The sequence below is a fragment of the Amphibalanus amphitrite genome, unplaced genomic scaffold, assembly GCF_019059575.1.
Source record: "Amphibalanus amphitrite isolate SeventyFive unplaced genomic scaffold, NRLGWU_Aamphi_draft 001420F_arrow, whole genome shotgun sequence".
NCBI classification, from domain to species: domain Eukaryota; kingdom Metazoa; phylum Arthropoda; class Thecostraca; order Balanomorpha; family Balanidae; genus Amphibalanus; species Amphibalanus amphitrite.
Window position 1 is genome coordinate 6152 of NW_024882913.1, and position 12809 is coordinate 18960.

General features: G+C 48.2%; 1 protein-coding gene across 1 annotated transcript in view; it reads left to right on the top strand.

The window, feature by feature from the left end:
* Window positions 1–10454: 10454 nt before the first annotated feature.
* The window catches only part of LOC122372931, a 53663-nt gene continuing 51308 nt past the window's right edge, over window positions 10455–12809 (top strand). The window contains exon 1 of the mRNA XM_043350613.1: window positions 10455–12230. Within this exon, the coding sequence (XP_043206548.1) occupies window positions 11264–12230 (967 nt within the window). The 5' untranslated portion in view covers window positions 10455–11263. The remainder of the gene's footprint in view (window positions 12231–12809) is intronic.

A 12809-nucleotide genomic window follows, 5' to 3' on the forward strand; every position in this document is an offset into this window, starting at 1 on the left:
AGCGGTAAACGGCATCGGATACGCACGGACAAGGTCTACAATTTTTACTAAGGTCATTTTCAAGTCAGGTCAAAGATGACGTCACAGGGGTCGAAAAAGTCAAAATGGCGGCGCTAGATATGGAGAGGGTTTTTCTCGAATAACTTTCGAAGTAGTCAAGATAGGAACAAACTAAGGGCATCATCGTGATCCTCTCGTCAATCCGCATCGAGTGATATATATGTTGACCTCGAAAGGTCAAGGTCAAAGGTTGACCTCAGGTCACGTGACCTCGAGGTCATCATGTATATCATTCGATGCGTCTTGACGAGCTGAACACAATGAGACCATCCGCGCGGCTATATCTTGTTCCTGTAAGGAGTTATTGGCAAAAAACCTTTGGTGACCTTTGATGACGTCACATGACCTTACAGCTGCCCAACAGCAAAACAGACCTCAAGGTAGTGAAGGTTGATCGTATGTGAAGTCATGTATGGTATATGCGGCCATTCTGACCCGTTTTAGTGGTAAAAACAGGGAGTTGATTTTTCCCCCATTGACTTATAATGGGGAGGTCGCGAAATTGACCTGACCTTAGGTCACCGACATCAAAATTCCGAGATATACAAATTGTAGCTACTAATGACCTAATAACATCCTGCGACTTTCAAAGGCCTCCGACATCTACTGTAGCTCTGGCACGGTGACAAAGTTGCAAAAAAGTGACTTGAGGTTGGGTCATTCAAAGTGACCTGGTGACCTGACCTTTAAAGTTAGGAGGTTCAAACTTGCACACCATGTGTAAAATTGATGAGAGAATAGTCATACCAAATTTCGCGGCGCTACGCGCCGCGGTTTTCCCGCTATCCGCGAAAAACCTCAGGGGGGGGGGGCGAATATCCGCCCCCCCCCCGTCGGTGCGCGGGTTAAGTTTTCTTTTTCTTTGATGTAATGTTTGTCGATGCTCTGGCAACCATTGTGCCTTGCTTTAAACTGAAGCAGCCTACCGTTTGAAATTTAACGTATAGAACCTCTGTTCGTGCTGTATAAGCTTTGTTAGCCGCCCTGTCAAATCGTTTGATATTTCTGGAAGCGCCAGACGACGCCGCTTCCTGTTTGCCCTCTGATTTGTTTCCTTCGCTCAGGGTTATTGATCAAACTAGTGCTTTTTGCTCCGTCCTACTATTGCATTAAACCCTGCGGTCACGGTTTTTACCGAGCTGAAACCATATCCACCGCCCGTTCAGACTCAGACGTTGGATATCCTAAATTCGATGGATGACTTTCATTTGCGGCTGCTATTTGTTGTGAAATTCGACTGCTACAGATTTATAGCGTCTGCAAATGCGGGGATGTGGTGACGTGGTGTCTGTGACTGCCATAGGAGGCTCCTTGTGACGGAATATTCCTGAACTCAGGCAGCGAGCCCCATAAACACAGCGAACTGAGACGGACTCACCAACTCTCCATCACCCACCACACTTATTCCACAGCCACATACCCTCTCCTTTTCCCGCTGACAGAATATGTCCTAACTAAGCAATGAAACCACTAACACAGCAAACTGAGGCGGGCATTGGCATCATCTCACACTTGCTGTCCCTAATCCCCACACACTTACCTACTCCCCATCACACTATTCACACATCACACATCACACCCCTCCCCCCTCCCCCTCCACCGCTGACAGGATCTTGTTGGCCAACAGGTGACGTTCATTCAGATATGAAATTGGCTATGCATATGCGATGGGCTGGTACTGGGATGATTACGGGAGACGCCGCGTGACGGCGTGAGGTATGGGATACGGCGGTGAACGCCGTGACAACATGAGGCGCGATATGAAAGAAGAAAATGCCGGGCATCATGAGATGTGATGGCTTGGGAGAAAACTATTGGAGAATAGGGGACACAATATAAACTTAGACTTTCTTTTGGGACAGGGGACGGGTTGAAGGCCTTTTGAACTATAGAAATAAAAATACGCGAGAATGTAGTAAATGTTCTGAGGACAAGAGACGCATTTTCATGAATATAAAAACGCGAGGGCAAGAGACGAGAATATGTCGCCGTTTTCAACCAAGCACGCGTACAGCTGTCCAGCTGTATTGCGACAATTTTGCCAGGGATGTCTTTTTACCTTATAGCGCCGTATCGGATTTCATTTCCGCCGTAGTATAAGTACAAATGTATGGGTTTTCGCAATGCGTGTCTGTCGCGACTAACGACTGTTCGCTTCGATACTGATGAAAATAATTAGCGACGATTAACAGGTGATTAAGGCCATTAGGATCCACATCAGTCCGACTTTACCAGCTGCTAATTTGTCGCAAGCTGCCGCTTTATAGCTTCAAGTGGCCCTAAATGACTTGATCCGGCCGCCGGCTATGGGTTCATTTACACATTATACCGGCCGAAATTTGCCACTTTTAGCCGCCCCGATGGCGCAATACTCGCTGATTTGTGTGGGAAGTTGGTCATTGGGACGACAGAATGGCTGCTAAGTGTTCGGTGATGCTAAGCAGATTCATTTTGTGGTGATAAGTGTGGTGCATGGTGATAAGTGTGGTGCGATTATGATTCAGGGGTTTGGAAACTTTTAGGAGTGGGTAGCATGACCATTTTTAGTAGCAAGTCCGGGCCATGGACTGTTTACAGTTGAGCTTGGAGGAATGACCAACCACCTAATGAAGGGACTTGCAAATATTGATCAAGTCGTAAAAACGGACAAATATAAAGCTACGCTTCGTTTCTTATATTTGATGGGGCGATCGACATGCCGCAGATCTCTTCGTAAGGTAATATTATTTATTCATGCGTTGATCACATACACCAGACTCGTGATCGCGACATGGCTTTGATTTGATATCATCTTATACGGAAAAGTGACGTTCTTCGTGCTTTGTGTCGCCACCAAAGTAAATTGACTTACTAACCTCACATAAGTATGACGTACTTTTATTTGATGTCACAGTTATGACATGTCGCCGTCTAGCATACATTATGCTAACTATAACGTCATGTTTTGACAAGGTATGACGTCACTTGCTCAGGTATGACACCAGACTACATCACGCCTTACGACGTCACCAGGCTTCGTGCTATGTGACGTCACACTTGATGGCGTCACGTATGACGCCGTGGATCCGAGCGACTTCCACTTTCCTCGCCACTCGCAGGCATTTCCCCGGGGACTCGATGTGACCCGGCGGTGGCGGTGGCAGAGGGCTGCCAGATGGACGTAACGCAGTTGCCAGATATGAAGCTGAGCGGATTGGTGTGGGATGCTTGATGATGTTTTTCGCAAAATTGGGAATGCGTCGTGGTGGTATTTTTGTCCGAGAGTTGGAGCTTTTGGTGAGAATGCATTAGGCTGTAAAGAGTGTAAACTTATGATGCAACTGCTAGGGATAGGCTATTAATTTTAAATAGTAATGTAAAATGTTCCAGTTTGCAGAAAATTAGCGTTTTGAAATTAATGGCTTATATAACACTTCATTCGTTGACTCAAGACTTGCTATGCTGTACCTGTCCGTTCTTTGTACCAAATGTCATGTCTTCGAGCTCGCCGTTTAGCCTGTGGTGTTGATGCCATTTATTTTATACCAATATGGACGCTAATCGCTTGTTTTCATTTTATTAAAAGTTTGTTTACCAAGCGCTGTGTCCCTGACATTCGACTGCCCCCTCGGAAAGGTCAAAGGCAATGACCAACCTAATGTCAGTCATTCAGTCCCACAATTTTATATCATAATCCAACCGCTGGCTATTTTTACCGTGCGAATTTGTCTTCACAGCGGCGACTGCCACCGCACTCCACCATAAACATTTCCACAAAGTCCAACACAAACCCATTCGCAGCGGCACCTTTTCTGGAAACGAGCCAACTTCCCCACGCTGCGGTACGACTTGACACCGTTCGCTCGGCTTTGGTCTCTGCGTCGCAGCGCGAACTCAAGGTCACCAAAGGCAGAGACACCGCACCCCTCCCCTCCTCCTTCGCTCACCCCCCCCCCCTCCCCTTCCCTTGGGGATTACCGCAAACGTGCGCTCAGGCGCCGTGGGGTCATTCGTGGTCGACCATGGTGCGTCGTTTGGAGGACCGCGCGCGGTTAGGTGGGGGGGGGAGAGGGGCAGGGAGAGAGAGAGGGTAGAATTGGGGTCTGGGGAGTTGAGGTCGTGTCGTGTGTGAAGAGGTCAGTGGTCGGTCAGTGGTCTGGAGAAATTGGTCAGTGCCAGTGGTCATGGTCACCGACCGGTGCGCGGTGGTCAGCTCTATATACCCTGGTCAGTTCGGCTTATGACCACTGAAAAATAGTCAATAGGACAGTTGTTTCTTAGCTGTCGCCAATGGATAAAATGTGACTGAATAGTTTATGGTTATCTGCACATGAGTTGTCGATAGTGCATTAGTCATTGGTCAATGCTCAATAACGAATAGATTGTGGATGCACTCATCGTCAAAATTAATGTCAGTGACTTACAGCCGGCTCTCAGTTCTCAGTTGTAAGGAACCGGTAGTCATAATTTAGTGGCCATTGATCATTATGTCAATGATCAATGGTCATTACTCAGAAATCAGTCGTAATTCTTTTAGAACTTTGCAGTTGTTTGCGAACTCAACTCTTTAGCCATTGGTCACTAATAAGTGGTCAGTGGTTGGTATTTACGTCTCCGCTCTCATGAGCACAGCGGAGAGAGAGATAGTGGCAAGCTGCAACCATGACAGGAAAACCTCCGTGGAGCTCGCCTGACCACTGCCTGCACAGTGCGCTACTGCGCCGCACTCTGCGCCACTGCGGCGGAGTAAGCGTTAAAAATGCAGCGGCCCCTGCGCGGATACTGCAGCGAGGAGAGAGACTGTCTTTGTGTTGAAATGTGCGCTTGGGGAGGAGGAGAGGTGTTCATAGAATTCTTGCTGCAGCTCTGCAGAATTCGTGACTCCCAGGGGTGGGAATCATCTCACGGCCTGAAAGATCTGCTCACGTCGATATTTCTTAGATTGAGTAGGATGACGTAAATAAATCCACGCAGTTGCGTCAGATGTAGATGTGTGTAGGGATACGGAAACTTGCATGGCATACATTATCGTCGCTCATCTTTGCATGAGTGTCGATTTAGATTTTTGCAGCCTTTTGTCACAAACTGCTATGGAGTTGATGTTTTCCCAAATTTGACTGCGCAAGCTGTTGCAAATGTTGCAAGTTCATATTACGTATTTTATGCCTAACACTTGATCATGGTGAACTGCAGCCAAGATTTACATACGCATTATCACTTTATTTGTATCATTATGATGGCATAAAGGAGAAGCGAATAAGCATTTCAGAGTGAATCTAATCCGTATGGTTGGCCGGATAGGCATCGGTTATAGATTGGAAGCCATCGAAAACTGCTTAAACCGCTTCGCGCTGAAGCCAGGCTAGCGAATTTCGCCTTTGAGAGAAGGAATCCTCGGTTGATATGCAGATGAAATTCGTATCCGTTCTGGCGTTTTCTATGGTCGCCGACGGAAATTGTTCGAGCGGAGCACATCAGAAGTGCTGCCAAATCTGTCAGCTGCCAGATGACGATGAATATTTCCTTTCCGGTTCCTCAGATGGATTTATGCAGTGAATGCCGATAGCGTTTGATCTGAAATGTACCTCAAGTGGTGAGGTGAATGTTAAATTCGGTGGTGAATACCCGAATGTGTCTGAGACGTAACCATTGGCACCGATTCGCTCAAGACTCGTTAGCATTGCTCCGAGATTTACGTCAGCATGGCCATGTGTCGGGTCGTCCGTGTAGCTTACTTGTCGAATTTACTAATCGCTTAAATCGTTTTCGTGCGTTTGCTAGCTGAATTGCGCCACGTTATATTGCAACTGCACGCTTCGCTCTTGTTTCGCTTTTTCCGGTGGAACACAAATGGCAACTTCGTGACCGGAATATCATTTGAATATATATGCCTGCATCCCTTTGCAAAGACGTTGCTGAATCCTCAGGCCAGACACGTGCGAAACTGGAAAGAGTTCCTCCTCTGCTGCCATTTGTCAATTTTGTTCATGTTAACGGCTGTCATCGATCGTCCTGGCCGACAGCCGGCTGAGTTTATTTCCTCGAGTTGGTCGATGAAGAGTCGGTAAAACTGTGAAATGGCATCTGAACCCTGCCGCGCCAGCCCTGGTGGCCCTCATGGGACGACGACTGAGCTCTATGTCTTCACAAAGGAGAGATCTAGGGTATTCGGTTCGAACAGAGTCCTTCGTCAAGTCGGAATTTTAGGATCCGTTTAGATCAGTCGGCTAGATGCTAGAAAAAGATCGCAGAGAGGAGTTGAGATTTCATGACTGCAATCAAAAAAGGAACATGCATTTTGTTTGTTCTTGTATGGCATGCGGAAGCTATTTTAATGCGCAAGTTTGGCTTTATGCTCCAGTAAACGGTAAACCGTTCTAAAAGCGTCATTTGATGCCTGAATGTCGTCTTGTCTCGAGTTTTAGGGGAGTTTGAGCACAGTTTGAGCCTGTAAAATCCAGACTGGTGGCTGGCCGGTCGCGTGGACCACTAAGCGACTTTTACGCACTTGTGAACACAGCTTAAGCGAATTTGGACATGTGGATAAACTGGCAGAATCGGGACGAAATGTCGGAGGCATGACTTCAAGTGGCTTTATCTTCCGATTTCTTTGTTCATTAATTTCCGCCATTGTATTGAAATGGATTGTGTGAATAAGAGAAACACTAAACAGTTGGCATTTGTTAACTAATTCCAGTAACACCTGTAAAATGTCTTGCTCTCCTCGGAAATTCCGTTGCTTTCGGGCATTTACATAGCGGCTTACCTAAAGTTGCATGGCTGTGTCGTATTTTATCTAACACACTCATCATCAGAAAACCCGCTGGAATGATTTTATACTCTTGCGGCGTCGGTCATCTATGGGAGTTTCCAATGATAGCGGACTTATCTCGCCTCAATCTAGAGAAGATTGAACTAAACGGTGCGGCTTCATCTGGGGATCACATGTTCCACGATAGTACCGAAACTCACGAGATCCCATCACGTTCAGTTTCATGTTTTGCGCCGTAACCTTCGAAATCGCTGCTGCGAAGAATCCTTTTTGCCCGCGCAACGGTGTGTTGAAGTGTGTTGATAAGTTTTGTTGCAGTTGCACCTTACGGTGATGTCTAGATGATCCGGATTTTTTATATTAGATATTATTGTCCATTGTGGATGGTGTTCATGCGCAACATTGTTGACGTTCACTTGGTCGTATTCTCAGAAGCGATAAAGCTTTCTTCATAGAAAGCAAGCTATTTCAGACAGGCCGTACGTTGCATCTGTGTTTTTTTTCTTACTCACGTCGTCATCGGAATCAAAACATACACCATAATATTTTTTGCAAACACACCTATATTCAAGCTAAATATTAACCGACAAATTATGTCTTCATTTATCGCAGCATGTGCCATTTCCCGCCTGGATCTTTAAGCTTTGGTATTGATCCCTGCTTATGCTCTCACTCTCCTACTCTGGGTCAGACAGGGGCCGCGCTATGGGGGGACTCATCATTAGTTCCACGGCCTTCGGCGGCTACCGACCCAATGCAGGCAATGCCACAGCTGGACGGCTCCCAGCCACCGTCGCTTCCGTCCGTCCTATTCCCTCCCTGTCTTCCGCTCTTTCACCCCTCTCTCTCTCTCTCTCTCTCTCTCTCTCTCTCTCTCTCTCTCTCTCTCTCTCTCTCTCTCTCTCTCTCTCTCTCTCTCTATCCCTGCCTTCTCTTTACCTGCTTCTTCCACCACTCTCACTCTCTCCTCTTTTCTCTGCTTTGAGTGATAATTTGAATGCTGGAATCATCATAACAATCATCTTTTGTGTGCTTTTACACACAATGTGACTCTGCAGGTTTATGACCTCAAATTACTCATCGGAAAAGGGCGTTTTAAGGTTGAATGGTGGACGAATGTCATTATCAAGTATTATTCATTTCATTAGCTAAGTCCTGGCTCATGTTTTTATAACGTCACTTTTACTTTCTATCGAGCCTTCTGACGTCACTGTGTGCAATGATTCAGCTGTTGCGGTCTTCAGAGGAAGCTGAGCTCAGGCACCGCTGTGGTGTGGATGTGCTGGCGTGTCAGCGATAGCTGCAGAATGAGACGCTGGAAATGTGTCCGCAAAAGCTTCCACAGCGCCGCGCGGGTCTTGTTCACGGATCTAATATAAATATTATAGCGTCCGGTACATGTTTCCGTTTCTCATTTTAAACAGCGTTATGCATGTTTTGGATAAAACGTAGATGGAATTTGGGTATGATTTATGGAAGCTCTGAGTAGCGTTTATGGATGATATTGATTTAGCTTACAGCATAAAGGCACCTCACTGACTTTTTTGTTTCAGACACTTTGTATGTTGTTACATTGTACATCTTGCATAGCTATCTTTCGTTAATTATGAAACACGTATGAGTATGAACGCAAATTAGAAGAGCAAAAAAAAACATCAACAAATTTTCATATTCATGATAGGATTTCATTTAGTATTAAGACCTGACTAGTAGCCTGTGAAAAATGAAAGGTGTAACTATTTACTGACAATTGTCGAGCAAGCAGTGGCAAGTCTAGTAAAGTGCATGTTGCTCCCATGTCACCCCGGCCATGTACTGCATGCTCGGTGCATTCAGTGTAGCCTCGTTCCCATGCACAGCCAAGGACCCAGCCGAAGACCCATTTGGTGACTGGCGTTACCCAAAATGAGAGGGCTACAAGTGTTGAAGATACCCATTACGGTGATGTCTTCCTTATGTAAGTCATGACATGTGTTACTTCGGCAGGGAACTGATTTGAATTCGAGGTCAACCGCTGAAAGCTGTCTGAAATTGCGATACGCTATCCTAAAAAGAACTCGCCCGATAGCAGTCATTACGTTAAATGTTGCTTGGCTCTCTCGTATACACCGGCACAGTAGGTCTTGATGCAAGCTCTTGACATGTGCAGTTTTTTTTTTGCAACTGTTTCTGTCTGTGTGCACTACTGTGCACTGTGCAGTGCGCACTCACATTTTAACGTCGAAAGATATTGGGTATCTGAGCAGTAAACTAACGGCTGGTGATATTCGGTGTCTCAGCAGAAAACTGACATCAGGTGAACCGTCCATCTTCGGTAATGATGCCCAGAAACGAGACGGTCTGCGTCGAATTCGTCCTAACTGGAAAAGCCTGGCTGGTCGATACGCCTCCTAGGACTTGGGCGAGTTGAGCTCACTATAGCGTTGATAGAGCCGTAAAGACTGTCGGACAGGCCACCCAGGGCTTTATGTCAACTGTCCGGGGCGGTGCAGGCCTGGGAATGATCAGGCCCGGATCGTAGATAAACTGTTTGAAATTTGTGATTGGCCCGTAAAACTGTGGTCATTCACCAAACTGTAGGAATACTTTGTTCAGTATTTATGAACTATTGATTCAACTCACTAAAACTTTAGATCATGTTTTACTGCTTAGTTTTATGCGGAACAAGAACACTGACCTTTAGTACCGCACTTAGCTGTGTAAATTACAAGACGTTTAATTAACCAAAGTAAAAACAACACAACGCACTATAAGCCACCGATCAATGCGACGTTTCCCCAAAACATTTAATCTTGAAAGCTGTTGTAAGCCTACCTAGGCCAGGGTCAATCCATAAATTGGGCAGTGGACGTGACATTAGGAAAATGACCTTACCTCCCCACCGCATACTTTCGTGCCTTCGTTCAGTCCACCTGTATTTGCAGGAACCACGCGGCACATACCTCCCACATACCTAAGGCAGGAAATAGGTTTCTGCAGCTTTGCATCACGTTCTGCCTTCCCCTCCCCTTCCAACCCTCGTCTCGCTTCCCGTAGCTTAGCTTCCCTCTTAGCTCGCACCCCTGCAAAAGCGGCATGCAAGCAGGCGCGTGTCTGTTTCACAAACTGCAAACCCCATCAATCCCTGGTCCACGGGTGGTAAGACGCGAAGCAGCTCAGTCAGTTCGTGCACTTGCAGCACAAAGACCAGCTTGGCTGAATGAAACATGGCATCAAAGCTGTCATGTGGATAATTTTGTAGCCATCGGTGTGCGAGGGGGGTCATGGTACCGCCCGACCCCTAACCATAGACCGCCCAACCCCTAACCTGCCAGGCTAGTCTTTTGGGTATAGGGGTCATGTTCTTGCAGAAGGTTATGAAATATGAACCGTGGCGCTGTTTTTGACCATTGCCCGTCAGTCAGCTGGGAACAGTGTCGTTCGAAAAAGGAATTAAAAAAGAAAAGAGAAAGAAGGAAAAAAGCAAAAACAGGACAGCTTGGGAAAGTATCACGCCTTCTAGTCAAGTTTCCCTTGCTCCATACGGTCCGCCCGTGTTGCCGTTGTCAGCCGTCAATCTCGGCCCGAGTCGCGGCACAGCTGTTTGTGACGTCATGAGGGGTGTGGGCCGTTCGCGCGCCGGCGAGCCCGCGCCGGCGGCGCCAGTGGACCCGCGGAGCAGCGCGCGAACGGAGCTCGCGCCGGCGCGACCGATTTGCGCGCGAGAGACGTCGGAGCGAGAGGACGTCGAGCGTGGCGCGAGTGGACGTTGGACGTGACGTGTAGGGACAGTGTGAGGGGAGGACTGAGGTTTGGAGTGAGTCTGGTCTGGACGGTGTCAACCCCGCGAGTGTTGTGATTTGGACAGCGCGAAAGTGTCAGTGTTACGGTGAACATAGTGGGAAAAGGAACGATGTTTGGACGTTTCTAATGATGCAGACAGTGTGATTTTCTGAAAAAAAATCGAACAGTCGTCGAGGCGGCGGTGCTCGATTTCGGAGACATTCAGCGAACAATTTCAATGTCGCCAGTGTCGTTAGCCGCTGCGACCTTTCTCACGCCGTACTTGTGAACATTGTATTCCCACCATTTAGTGAACTCAATACTCCTGCGAACCAGTGAGTCATTCAAACCGAACTGGGTCGCAGGCATCTCTGAAGCAGCCGAGGCGCAGGCGGCGTGGTCTCCTCTATCCACGGAACTGCGATTTATCCCGCCCTGTTGATGTGAAACAGATCTGGGAGTGCCGCGAAAACGGACGTGCCGATTCGGGTGACCGTTTCGCTCCGGCGGTGAACCGGAGATTTTAGCAACGAACCGCAACTGCAGAGAGCGAGTTATCTGTCAACTGAGCCGGGTGACCTTTGCCCTTTGTCCTTCATTTTCATTCGAGGTTACCTCGCTCTTCTGAAGAAACTGGACCGTAACGGATTCTGCCGTTGAACCTGTTGAAGAAGTTTTAGAAATCACACCATGGACGGCGTGGCAAGAACACGCCGGTCTATGCCGCGTATTCCCTGGGTTGCTCGCGATGTTCGCGACACTTGCGAGGGTCGAGACGCACTGCAGGCGATCCCCCTTCCCTGCACGTCAGGAGTGCCGCTGAGCCGTCCCTCTGATGGCCCCGTGGTTTGTCGAGCTCGACCCATGGAGGCCAACGCCCTCGCGCATCGCTCCCGGTTCTCAGATGTGCGACTGAGTCTGCGGGTGCGTCTCCCGGAAACGCACTCATCACGACTCATCTCCAGGCTTGCTGAGCCGTTCAAGATACGTCTTCGCCGCCAGAGAAGCCCTGCTTCGAGGCTGACCCGTACGCAGAGTGTGACCCTGACCCCGGCTGCTGGGGTACAGCGGCGCAGCAGCTTCCAGGAGAGGCTGCGGAAGCTCGAAAGACCGTTCGTGAGACGAAGAGTCCCACAGCCCGTGTGTGAAGAATCGGACGATGATCTTGCGGATGTTGCTGATGTTCTTCGCGAGAATCGTCAGGGTTGCGAGTCTAGCGCCAAGCGCGATGTCAAACCCATTCGTGAAGCGAGGATGACATTTGAAGCCTACGACACGCAGAGTGAGAAACTGAACATGTGTAGTTTTGTCACGGATACCCAGGCCTCCGCCAGTAGTCCTGCCAGTCCCGAAGCTGGCGAAACCCGTGCTAGGCGTCGCCAACGTGTCTCCTACGCCGCCTTCACATCTGTCGCCCGAGCTTCTCGCGCTTCACGACTCTTCTCAGCAGACGGCGCCGATTCAGCCGGCGCGAGCGAGGCGGGAAGCGACTCTGGAGCGTCCAGCTACGATTCGGATCGCTCCTCAGACCGACCAAAGACCATCACAGATCTCTCGCAGCTCTATGCGGATGTGACGCCATCGCGGACTGGTCGTCGTCGCTCCGGAAGTTCGGATACCCTGCGCGACGCCACGGCGGAAGTCGCCGGACGGAAACGTAGGTCCCCTGCCGCCCTCGGGCGCGGGACGGGGGCTCCGTGGGGCGCGGAGGGACTCTGGGGGGAAGGATTTGAATTTGACGGATGTGGGCAGATGTTAGCGAAGGCGGGCTTGCGCCTCTGGGATAGGGAAGGGGGTGAGGGGCCTAGGAAATATCCAGGGATATTTTGTTCTGGCCTGTTCTGGTTCCTATATTTTTGCTGATCTGCTAAGTTAGCTCAAATATCCCAATGTTCCCAATGATCCCTTAAAAAGGTCCAATGCCTATTTTTGAATAACAGTGGAACATTTGATTCGGGTTATATTGGCCACTGTTGAATAATGTAAAACTATAATGTAAAACGGCCAATTATGTAAAACTGCAGATTGCTACATCCGAGAAAAGTGCTGTGAGGAGTACTTTTTGCTGATAGCTTACCTAACTCTGCATGAATGTGTTTCACTAGTAACTACTATTGGTGAAAGCTGAAAGGCATGGTGGAAGGGTTAATTGTTGCTGTTACGATATATTTACCTCTCGATCATTTATCTCACTTATCCTATGAAGATAGCCATGTGTTATTTACATAGCGCATAC